The sequence below is a fragment of the Gobius niger genome (genome assembly GCF_951799975.1).
Source record: "Gobius niger genome assembly, chromosome: 18".
In the NCBI taxonomy this organism is placed as follows: Eukaryota; Metazoa; Chordata; class Actinopteri; order Gobiiformes; family Gobiidae; genus Gobius; species Gobius niger.
Genome location: NC_136869.1, coordinates 26,348,019 through 26,360,645, shown reverse-complemented (window position 1 = coordinate 26,360,645; position 12,627 = coordinate 26,348,019). Strand labels below are relative to the sequence as shown.

The following is a 12,627-nucleotide window of genomic DNA, read 5'->3' as shown; positions in this document are numbered from 1 at the left end:
TTCAGAACATGTTTGTGGGCGCTTAAAGGACAGGGCGAATATGGATACAGGATATTTGTTACATAACTGGCTGAGAGAAAAGACTACCGGATCTAATTCATGCTTTGTTTTTAGACAACTAGAATAATTAAGTAAGTTACACTGAATTACTGAATACAGCTAAGCATTTTCAGACATGGCCAATTGTCTCCTTCACAGACAAAGATGTTCTTAGACCAATGGCCGCTGGCTGCCCTGCTTTTTGACCACAAACGTGGGGGCCGCCATTGCTCCGCCGTTGCTGCAGTACCTCCATATCGCCGCTAGGCCCCCATTGAAAAGCATTGGACTTTAGACACGTTAAAAACTACTTTAAGACTAGGCTAGATATTCCTCCTGAGATAACGCTGGGTTAATAACAATATATGAAACCAGGCTGGTTTTCGTAATATGAATTTTTGAAATCTCGTACTTAATGAGGCTCGGACTGTTAGCATTGGAGCAGCGCGAGCTACACGTCACACAAGGGCCGAGTCTACGGTGAAAATCCCGCCCGTATGTCCTTTTTAGGAACATGCTTCGTCAGAGCTGGGGAGGGGGAGCCTGTAAATCCGCCATGAATTGCCCCACGGCCGTGGTCAATCTGGTAAACGGGGAGGAGTGAGCATAAGACGTCCATTTTTTTTACAGTCTATGTCTTAGACGGAAATGAGCCATGTTTGTAAATGTGAGTCCTCTGTACTGACGGTCATCAGGCTCATAGGTGCACGTGATGCACAGACATATGTTTTTCTGACCAGGACTGTGCTGTACTAGCGGGCCCCTAAGGCCACAGATGGGTGTTAGAATGGGCCCTTGTTGTGCGGGGTCTGGCCCCTCAGAGGGCTCTCAGAGCAGGCCTTGTCCTGACGATGCTACTGCCGCTGGAGCCATCTTTAATGCCCATTATTAATCAATGCACAGGAAATCACCTCTGACTGGCAGCCATTAGCCCTCTGTGGCCCCCGTGGCCCCTGTGGCCCCGGAGCTGATGTGCTCCAGTGGAATGCGGGACGAGGACAACACAGAAACCAGACGTATGTTCCTCTACGGTGTTATTCCCTGTTTATCCAGTGACGTGTGATGATGAGTGAACCTTAGCCCGCTCCTGTGAGGTACATGTGTCCAGTTACTTGGCCTGACCCTGTCTCAGAGCCTCTGACCTCTGACCTCTGATGTATCTGGTATCCGTAGAAACAGAGCTCTGGTCCACAGCTGTGGAAGCACAGCCTCCTCAGGCCTGAACCAAACCAGACCCTCCGCTCCGCACACTTTTCAGTTTGTCAGTTCTGTGTGAGGCCTCCGACAATATCTTCACTGTTTGATCTTTCATACATCATCCTTCCCTTTCAACACATCTGATCCCAGTATGGCTGAACCAAGCCAGTGTAATCTGTGTGTGAAGGGGCGGGGCCAGCTCAGGGGCCGTGTGTGGAATGGGGCCAGAGCTCATTAGCAGCCTGGCGGGGCCCTCTCCTGTGGGGCCACATTACGCCACATGCCTTTGTGGTGTTGACCCACATGAGTTCAGTCAGGGCACTACTGTAACCTGCCCACTCATCGGCACATATTTCCATACATGTATCCAGGTGTGTCCCATGGCTGTGGCTTATTCTAATACAACGAAATACCTGCGGCACAGACTCGCTTTGACAGTGGTACCTTTCTGACAACAATAATCTGTATATGAAATTTAAAATGAAGACAATATGCAATATGTAAAAGAGAATTCCTCTCTTCCTCCCTAATACTTATTTCCATGTAATTCCAGATCTTATAGAGGTCTTAAAAAGTCTTACATTTCACACTGTGGAAGTGTGCAGGAACCCTGGTAACTCTAACAGTTAAGTAACTTATCGTCTTTTGTTGTTTCAGACCCGTCGTGCTGCCAACATGCCCCGGAGTACTCCCCCTGTAAAGAGGCCTGTGACCAGGTACATCTTCCTCTCTCCAGCATCCCCTCCTCCATCACAGAGTTTCAAAAGCATTCAAATGTGTTCAATCATTAAAAAACATTCAATTCTAACAGGTTTAAGAAAAATGTCCTATGACGTAGCTTGCTGTAGTCTTTTTTACTCCGCTAAAAATGAATAAATTGTGATCTAAAACACATTCCATAACATGCTGTGTACTTAAAAAAGGAAGCACAGATGAAGTTTTTTGTTTGGTTTGACGGTAGAAGCGTCCGGAAAGCAGCACATATGGAGTTTGAGACAGGAGCAGGTTATAATCTCCCCCACAGCCTGGTTAAACTGGTTCCACCCTCTAAATGAAGGCTTTGCTGGTGACTAATAATACTTTATTTCAGGACATTACCACAGGTGGGGTTTGGGATCGCCATGACGACGGCTGGTTTTACGCTGTTTTGGGCTGTGATTCCCAAATAAACCTACTCACTGCAAACATTTTCATTTGCACAACTGATTTAAAGTTATTATTTGATATTTTGTGATGGACATATGTCTTCTCTCAGAGGCCTGAAAAAAGTTACCATGAGTTAAGTAAAGACAGAAACATTTTTCAAAAAAGTGGCAAAAATGCAATTAAAAAAAGTGACAAAAATGGTCCAGAAAAGCAGCTATAACACATCAACAAAAATGTGACAAAAATTCAATTTAAAAAAAGAGACAAAAACAGGACAAAAAAGTCACTATGGTTTTCTTTCTGCAGTTAAGAAGCTTTTAGATTTGGGTAAAGCTGACGGTTAAGAGGTTATGATGATGTCGTCAAGTGTGAGTCAAAGAGAAAGAAGGTTTCTACAAGGTTTATGTACGTGATCGTGTTTCAACTAAGCTAACCTGCTAAGCTAACGGTCAAGTGTAAGGGAAATGACAACGCTGGACAAAGCTCATCCACACACTAGTTTTTTGTAAAAAAAAAAAGCACCACTTGAGTGATTTAAAGACAGGTATGAAAGGGTTTTATCTGTCACCAAATGTGCATATTAAGATTATTACCAAGTACCAGTAATGCTAATGACAACTGTGTTAGCTACAGAGCGGCCATTTTGAGGTTCAGGGCTACTGCTAATGCTTAAAAGAATATTTCATAGAGTTATTGTTAAAAATATGAATAACTGTACAAGTTAAAAAGATTTACACATAAATAGAGATAAATAGTGATTCATTTCATGGTAAATATAATTAGTTCAAAAGGGTTCAAACAAGTACACTTTCTATTGTGTTTTTGTTGCTTTGGTGAATATGTAAAAATATTTGTGACTAGTAGTATATATTTACTAAGCTAATGGCCACATGGATTTTGAAAAAGAACAATCCTCTTGTGCGAAGTAAACACAGCTAAACACATGTGATGCTCTCTCTATTCTTTATCACTGGTTCCTTCAGTCGCACGCGTATGCCCTCTGAACCCCAGAGGTGCAACACTAACCTGTGTTGTGTTTGCAGCTGGCCACCATAAAGAGTGAGTCCCGCCTGAAGCACCTGCTGCAGAGGCTGCCCAGCTACTGCTCCGAGTCTATGGTGAGTGAGCGCACAGCTCTTTCATAAACATGTGTCTAAAACACTTACAGTTATAAACGTTATTAAAGAATTCTCTTCTTTAAGTAATTACACAGCTGCATGTTTCAATCCATTGACTGTTTAAACATGTATTTATTTCAACAAGACACTGCTCTCAAGGACAGGAAACAGTCGTGACCCTGGGAAATTAGCTTCGTGTTTCTACACAACATTCTGTGCACAGCCATAGAAATGACAGAAATGCCTGTAGCTATCTGAGCCTGATCCTGCAAATGTGTACATTGTGTTAGCAGTCGAATCGCAGACCCTTTCAAAACTGAGCGTTCGATCCTCATACAAATGAATAGGGAAGGCAGGCGCAATACTGAAGTATGGCGAGGTATGTTTTGTCCTTTTCATGGCATTATAATTATAATTTCTCTGCTTTCTTTATCATTAATATATGATGAGATGATGTTTAGTGGCCTTGCGAGGTGTATCCGACCCACAAACAGCAGAAGCCTTTATACGCTAATTTATATCTAAATCAAAATATCAAAAGGTCTGAACATTCAAGCAAGATTTCAAGCAAGACTTTGATGTGTCGATTGTTAACAACTGCTGAAAACACCTGGATCGTTCATAATTTACCATGTTTGATGGCTAATGCTAATGGCTATAGGAAAATGCATTGAGCAGGCTAACGGACACTGAAATGTTGCCCGGACTAGCCGACATGCTAACTGCACACATACGTTTGGATTGAATATAGTCTCCAAATATAAGGTCTCCAAGTTAAAGGAACAGGCCACTGTTTGTCTATACTGAGAAGTGTTCTTACCTGAGCTTAGACGAGTTGATGCGTACCTGTCTGGTCTTTGTGCGCGCCCTCAGTCGCACAAAAAGACCATAATCTGCTGGTTCATAAACTTCACCTAAACCAAATGCTAAATGCTAACAACATCTTTGGTCTTTTTGCTTGACTGAGCGTACACAGACCAGACAGGTACGCAATAACTCGTTTAAGGTAAGAGCATATCTCAGTATGGATAAACGGTGGCCTGCTCCTTTAAAGAAACACCAGACCTGCCCATGACCCCGTGTAAAAGCCCGCGCACCACCTGTGGCCTGGTCCCTCACTGCTCCTGGGTCAGTTTGTTTTCCTAACGCTGAAACCAGCAGATCATTGTTTCATTAATCCATGTGCGGTTTTCTGTCACCCGTGTGTGAAAGCATGGTGACTCCTCATGGACCTACAGACCCAGCACATGATGCTTCCTCCAGACCCTGCGCTTGTGCAGCTGCGGCGTTATTGAAGGCGTATGAGTGTAATTGGCCCCAGTGCCGGCCGGGTGGTGGTGGTGGTGGTGGTGGTGGTGGTGGTGGCGGGGCGGTGGTGAGACCAGGTGCCACTTTGTTCTGGAAACCACCAAACCACTTCCTCTGGCACTAATGACAGGGCTTATATCAACAGCACAACAGGAAGTCATGCCCGGGGTCTGGTGCCCCCTCACTATACGCAAAGAGAGATGAAAGAGCGGCACAAATAATCGCAACTCAAATCCAAATGGAAATTTGAATGGTTGCATTTCACAAAGATTGCAATTATATAGGCAGTGCAAAATGGTCTCTTTGCTTTTACTTTCTCAGTGAAAAAGGTCCTGTTTATATTGACTTGGGCTGTGTTCAGTTAGACCTGGGGTGGGCAATTAATTTTCATAAGGGGCCACATGAGAAGCCTGAACTGAGGGCCGCACCAACAATACCTCAAACTTATTCTGCAACTTTATCCTATTGTACATGTATTTTGAATAGTATTATATTATTATGAAAATATTTAGCCATATCAAGCCAAGGACGTGCATATTATTTAGCTTATTCAACTTCTTATACTCGGTAACTTCTACCATCGCACTGAAAGCACTTCTGTGCTTCCTTCAAACAGTTTCTGGGAAGTGATGCGATAGCGGTGGGGGGGTCTCCAAGTAAATTTTCCTGGGGGCCAAAACATACATGGGGAGTGTATTGTCCATTAACAAAAGCTCCCAAGTAAAAATATGTTTTGATTGGGAAAATGCTATTGAGGAAACTTTTTTCAATAAATGAAAAATAATGAGCTTGACAGGACTGTAGCCAATGTTTGTTTGTTCGTTTAGGACAGTGTAGAATTACATTACGCTCGAGAGCAAAGACCAGACTGTAACTTCTCAGGCTAGTTTCCATCTGTAGTTCTTAGGGGAAAGTGTCATATATATACAGTGCAGTCAGGGGTCATTCATCAGCATCACATCCATAACAGATCACTCAGTCTCTTATTACATTTCATCATCATCATCATGACCATCATCATAATCATCCTCATCATCATCATCATCATCATCATCATCATCATCATCATCATCATCATCATCATCATCATCATCATCATCATCATCATCATCATCACCATCACCATCATCATCCTCACATGTAAAAAACACAACAATATTCATACCCTTACATTTTGTGTCCTGATCATAAAAGTCCATAATCATATTCTACATTTTACTACATTTAATAACATCATTCGGAGCTAATGCTGCAGCTCTGGTTCCAGTCCTTTACTTTCGTTCTGAAATCAGGTAACTCACAATTTCTGGAGGGAGCTCATTCCATTTCTTAGTGCCTATGTAAGAGAATGCAGACTGAGCAAATGAACTTTTGCATTTTGGGATATGTTGGGGAATGTGTTGTTTGAATCCTGATCTCTCATTATGTCAGTGCCCTCTGCTGGACACGTGTGGAATGCTTGCCTTTTATTTTTTATTTAAGCAGCCCCCTAGTGGCTGGAGTGAGCATTCTGGTAATAACTCTGCAAATTGGGCCGGATTCAATCATCTCACGGGCCGGATGTGGCCCGCGGGCCGTAATTTGCCCAGGTCTGAGTTAGACAGAGCAACATCAGACCAGATTAGAAAGTAAAGCAGTGCTCCATTCACTGCTATACCAAAAGACTGAGGCTTAGTAGTTTTTACACTTAGCGCATTATACAACTAAACATAAGAAGGACAAATAGTAGATCAAGGTAGACAACGCCAGAACCGGCCCTCCATCATAGAACCTCTGGCCCTTAAGATGATTTTGAGGAATATTATTACACAAATCAAAGATCAAATACCTGTTTAAAGTACTCTAGAAATGTCATTTCCTTTAAAATGTCATAGCAGAACACACATTTAGGCCGTACATGGTGATCAACACTGGCATTTGTAGAAATGACTTCAGCCTACAATTGGAGGTTCGTTTCAGGTTCGTTTCATACATCCGGTTTGGTGGTCAATGTATTTTTCTGATAGCTATTAGCATTTAGCCTCAAACATCGCAAATTATGACCAATCCAGCTGTTATCAACCCATTGTCCTCCTTTAGGTGATGTCACCTAAAGTTTAAAAGTGGCTTCTGATCCAAATGTTCAAACATATTCAGTTCCTGCTTATATAAATGCCATGAAACAGACATTCTTACCGCAGATATGGAACAGTGTTTATTTTTATAGTGCGACATCCCACACAACAACATCCTTTTGGCTGATTAAAAAACGCTCGGAACAGCTTGACCAAGGCTAATAGGGAGGGTGTCGTTGCTCAGGGCCAGATTCCCGTCTAACTCAGTGTTGTTGGTTGTGCTTTGTCTCAAGTTTGATTTTTCTGTCTTTTGCCCAGACTGAACTGTGGACCTGTGTCAACTCAACTCTCCCAGGTAAACACGATCTACTGTTCTCTTTGGTCAGTTTCATCTTTGGACATGAACAATGTGGAACAAGGGGCCAGTTCTTGATCAGAGAGTTTATGCCTAGAGCTTAATAATAATAATAATGATGATAATTAAAGAAAACATCTCAGCAATCCAAGCACCTCGGGTAAGCTCAGGTAAGAACATATCTCAGTACGGAAAAGTGGTCTGTTCCTTTAATAGTCAATCACAAAGTATGACAAGCCAAGTATGTATTATTTCCAACTGAATTTGGCATAAAACTTGAACGTTCCAGCTTAAATTCAGCCAAAAACATGTCACTGTCAATATGAGGCCCTTCACATCTTTTTTTTATTTTATGTTTTTTTCAAAAAGGTGTCCTTAGTGAAATTTATAACAGATGACTTGATAACTTTAAGCCAGGCTTGGATTCTCAGTATGGTCACGAACTCTGTAGGGAGGCTTTGAATGCTCCTCCGTGGAGCTGCTATCTCCAAACATGTACTGTGTCTCAGTCCAAAGATAAAACCTACAATCCCCCTGTCACATCAACATAAACATGCTGCTCACGGCCTTTGATGTGCGACCGCGGCCCCCGCGCCGGGCAGCGATAAGCTTTTAGCACAGCTTTGATCCCCCGCGTCTTTTTACTGACGCCGCATACTTTCCAAACGCACTGCAGGTGCTCAAAGGAACGTTGTGCCGGGTGCAGACGTGACGTGACCCTCTGTCTGTCCCGTACTAGGTGTGTCCAGGAAGTCCGAGGGCTGGGTGGGGCTGGGCTGCTGTGAGCTGGCCATCTCCGCCGAGTGTCGCCGCGAGTGCAAACAGGTCAGTCAGGTCTGTGGGTCAGTCTGTGTGTCTGTCCGTATTGATCACCGCTCTGTGCTGCTCCACAGGCTTCATCCAAGAACGACATCATGAAAGTGTGCAAGAAGGTCACGGAGGTATGTGTGTCCACCTCTAGGATGGAGACGGATGAACATATTTGTTTGATCATTTCCTTAACGTTTTCCCTCTCTTTTCAGAAACCTTTGTACAGCTGCATCACCAAAAATGAAAGTACGTATTGTGTACTGCAGTATTTGACTTGCGGTGAGGTATGTTTTAACTTGGCAAAAGTGAAGTCATGAACATTGAAGAGATTCATTGAAGATTGTGAGACTGAACTTTTGACCGGGCAAAAGTTTGGAAACACTTTTTATGTATCGACTTCTCTCTTTATTTTCAACACTGTTTCATTGTGTGATTCACAATGAAGACATTTAACTATGACTGAACACATGGGACAGGGTGGGAACAAGGGTGAAAAAACTCAAGATATGTTTTATATTTGACCCTTTATTCTTAACATTTTCTCCATGAGCTTCATCCTTGTTCCTGAAATGGTTTAACGTCTGTGAAGTCAAAACCATTTCTACATCGTGAAGCTCACTGAGAAAATGTCAAAAGTGCGAAACAGTCGTCAAAACAAAATGCAGCTATTTTCAAGAATCTATTTACCTTTTTTTTTCGTTTAAACATAACTCCATATGTGTTCATTCATGCGCATCGATCAAATATACGGAGATTAAAACTGACTCAGCGATTGAATTCTCCGGCCTCTGTGCTTCAAAATGACACACAGCATGTCCATATCTACTTTGGTTTAGTGATACTAACTCAAACTTGTAGCTAACCAAATTTCATCACAGTTTTTCTCTGCTCCCTGAGGTCTAGGAGGTTGTGGGAGAACTTGTTTTAACTCCCTGACTTCAGACTCATCAGAGGAATCATTTATTAATGGCCACACAACAGAGCTGGTGGAATTTGTTTTCGGTGCAGCACATCATGCTCACATCTCTCCTGTGTCAGTCACATACATACAGATAAATGCAACATGACAGACAGCAGATATAGGTACAGTTACTATAGGCATTGGTTTAGTGTCCTATGGCATTAGGGAAAAAACTGCTCTTAAATCTGTGTGAGTTGGCTTTCAAAGACCTGTAGCGCCTCCCGGAGGACATGAGTGTGAACAGGTGGTGAGCGGGTGTGTGTGTCTGAGGTGATTTTCAGCACTCGCAACGTGTTTCGCTCATACCACTGCAAGAAATTGGAAATCTATCACTTTTGGTCCCGGAGATGTCTATTATTGGCTCCAGATTGTAAAATCCCCAAATATAGGCCCGATATATCAACCGGCGATATATCGGTCGACCTCTACAATGGTCATCCAGGCACTTGAATCTATAGGTGTAAAACAAAGCAACTAGACATAGACAGATGTGGACAGATGTTTCGCTTTCTATCCTGTTCAAATTATTTGAATAAACAGTATGACTAAAAACAAAGATTTTAAACGTTTTTTTTGTTTTTTTTAATCAAACCTGCCAAGTTTGACCCTAAAAGTGTCATGGTGTTTTGAGCGTCTCGTAGCCAGTGGTTGTATCGTTGTTGTTCTGCTGTGGTGTCCTGCAGTCGGCTCGACGTGCTGCAGCTATGCGGGCCGCCACACCACCTGCCGCGAGTACTGCCAGGCCATCTTCAGGACGGACTCCACGCCCACGGTGTCCCAGATCAACGCGGTGAGGGAGTACTGCCAGAGCCACAGCCGCGAGCTCCTCAACTGTGTCAACAACTTCACCAAGTCCTACCCCATCCGCAGCCCCCTGGACAGTGAGCAACCTCTCTTACATGATGTACTCTGGAATAAGTCTATGTATGAAGAAGGCAGAGCGCCCCCTGCAGGTTTCACTTTTAGCTAACGGCACACTCACCAGTCGAGGTGAACTCACTTTGAGTGCAGAACACGTCCAGTGTGAGTATAGCGTCACATGGCCTGTATTATGCAAGGCAAGAGTTATTTTTTATCCAGGCAAGAGTCTAGGCTAGATCTAAAAATAATCTGTGCTGAGTTCATTATTATTATTAGTCATTTCATTACTTGAGTAAAAGTGCAGATTATTAAATGTAACTAATGCAATCTTGCACTAACGACAAATGAATAAACTACACACTTTAACAAATGAACACAAAATATGTATAGATACTACAACAAGCTATGCTAAAGAGTCTAACTAAATGCAAGGCTAATAAATCGCAAACCTGTAAATCAATATTAAGACGGCGGCTCACCATTCCAACTCTACCTCGCTGCAGAGGAGTGTACCAGACTGGGCTGCTTTCATGCCTCGCAGCGGCAGAGCTGCTGACGTCAGTTTTCACCCATGGGTGATTCAAATTCCAGGCGCAGTGGGCACCACACAGACAGTTTTTGGCACAAAATTCAATGATTGATTCTCCGCGTTTTTCCCTTAAAATGACATTCAGAGTGCCCATATTCACTGAGATTTAGTTGGTGAAAGTTGAGTTTCTGATATGCTGAGAGCCAAAACAGGTCTTTGTTTCCAGTATCGAATCCGATACGAGTATCGGATCGGTGCATCCCTAATTTCACCCAATTCACCCAAACCAATCAAATACAACCATTTATTTAATTACAGTTATGAAAAACACATAAAAAAGCTCGAAGTGGCTCACCCTCCTCAGACCTGACTGTAACTTCTCCAGCTCTTCCCCTGGACATGTTGACTAAAGGCAGCCAAATATATTTAAAAAACAAATACATGAATACGTTAGTGTTAGAGAATTAACAATGGTGCTCGAGAGGATAGATGAAGAATAGGCAGCAGTCTGGATGTCTTATACAGGAGAAGTTTATTTACCATCAGTGCGGGACCTGTCCTACCAGTCAAGCCTGTCTCTGCTTCCACAGAAAAGGGATAAATCCCCTCTCAGAGCGTCAGACTGATACACAAGCAAACATTCAGTGGCTGAGAGTTTGAGCACCACAGTCAAGGCTACGACAGAGATAGTACAACTGTACAGCCTGACCCACGGATAGTACGAGTTAGGTACTCATTCAAATCCTACATTGATCAACCACTGCAAAAATCAACAACTTTCCTTCTGCAGCTGATCTGTAGGAGCATGTTTTGTATTGCTAACAACAGTGTAATCCAAAAATATCATGCAGTGTGGCTTTAAGTTAAAGTACTGACTTGCCTTAGAAAATACTGTGTAAATGAATACATTTATTAGCATTGTGGCTCTAATAACATAAAGATTGTGCCCATGTTAGTCACCAATACAACAACACGGCAGAAACAAATCTTTAAAGTGTAGTAGAGAATAAAGTATAACTGTGGAGGAGTAAAAGTGATGACCCCCTCAGGCCTGTACTGCTGCGACCGGGCCGAGCAGAGCCACTGTCAGACGGCCTGTCGTAAGATCCTGCGCACCATGAACACGGAGCACGAGATCATGGAGGGCCTGATCGAGGAGTGCGGCTCGCAGCCACTGCCCCAGGACCCGCTGTGGCAGTGCTTCCTGGGCAGCGCTCACCCACCCTCCCCGCCCGAGGAGGAGACGCCCCACCCCGCCAAGATGGACCAGGCCAAACTGCACTGCTGCTCCAAGGCCAACACGTCCCTCTGCAGGTACGTCCACACGGGCTCAAACAGTCCAGCCCTCGGTGGGTCCAGATGCTTCAAGTGTTGAAAAGTATATTAATGATTGTGCCAAATACTAAAGTTCCAACGATCTGTCAACGAAGTGAAGAAACAGCCTGTCCAAAGATGAAAAATTGAGATCTTTTTGCCTAAAATCTTATGAACGTGGCATATTAGTGATGGAGTTTATGATCGAGGAAGCCAGTTCAAAAGAATGGCACATTTTGATACAGATTTCTTTCTTTTATTCTAAGAACCCAGGCTGTTTTTGATTTAACTCAGCCCAAGTTTACAGCAGGATTAGATGAACCTTTTGAAATACATGTATCGAAACAAAACTCTGGACTTCAATGAAAGAAAACAAGCTGCAGCTGCTATGCTAAATAACTTTTTTCTTTTTTTCCTGCCAAAAGGTTGTGCTCGTGCTGTTTCTCCCGTTCGATCAGTCTCAGCTGTGTGACGTTCTTAAAAAAAAACGTCGCTAATGGCCTCATGTTCACGCGTGTAATGGATGACTGCGCCGTTGTGTTCCCACAGGGAGATGTGCGAGGAGATGAGCACTAACTGGGGCAGTCAGACGTGGCAGGACTTTGACCAGCTGTGTGAGTACAACCCCGTGGAGGTCCAGCTCATCAACTGTCTGTCCGACGTGAGGGAGCCCTGCCAACTGGGCTGCAAGGACCTGGGCTACTGCACCAACTTCAACAACAGGTGAGCCCCGCGAACAGGCTCAGTTCACTTCTCCATTGTTAGTGAGCAAACCTCTGCGTGAGCGTTGTAAAAAGCCAAGACCACTTGCAACAAATTAAATGTCTTCATGTTTAGCTCTAATCAAGCTTTTCTGTGCATTCCTGTTATCACTTCCCGTGGCAGGAGTCGGCTGTGTAGGTAGTTTCTTCTGGTTTATGGCACTGCAGCCTAAA

General features: G+C 43.4%; 1 protein-coding gene across 1 annotated transcript in view; it reads left to right on the top strand.

Annotated features, from left to right (window-relative positions):
* Window positions 1–12,627, top strand: part of reck (reversion-inducing-cysteine-rich protein with kazal motifs) — a 44,630-nt gene that overhangs the window by 10,615 nt on the left and 21,388 nt on the right. The window contains exons 2-10 of the mRNA XM_079575915.1: window positions 1,894–1,952; window positions 3,426–3,500; window positions 7,181–7,217; window positions 7,957–8,042; window positions 8,111–8,158; window positions 8,240–8,273; window positions 9,672–9,869; window positions 11,428–11,692; window positions 12,242–12,415. Of these exons, the coding sequence (XP_079432041.1) occupies window positions 1,894–1,952; window positions 3,426–3,500; window positions 7,181–7,217; window positions 7,957–8,042; window positions 8,111–8,158; window positions 8,240–8,273; window positions 9,672–9,869; window positions 11,428–11,692; window positions 12,242–12,415 (976 nt within the window). The remainder of the gene's footprint in view (window positions 1–1,893; window positions 1,953–3,425; window positions 3,501–7,180; window positions 7,218–7,956; window positions 8,043–8,110; window positions 8,159–8,239; window positions 8,274–9,671; window positions 9,870–11,427; window positions 11,693–12,241; window positions 12,416–12,627) is intronic.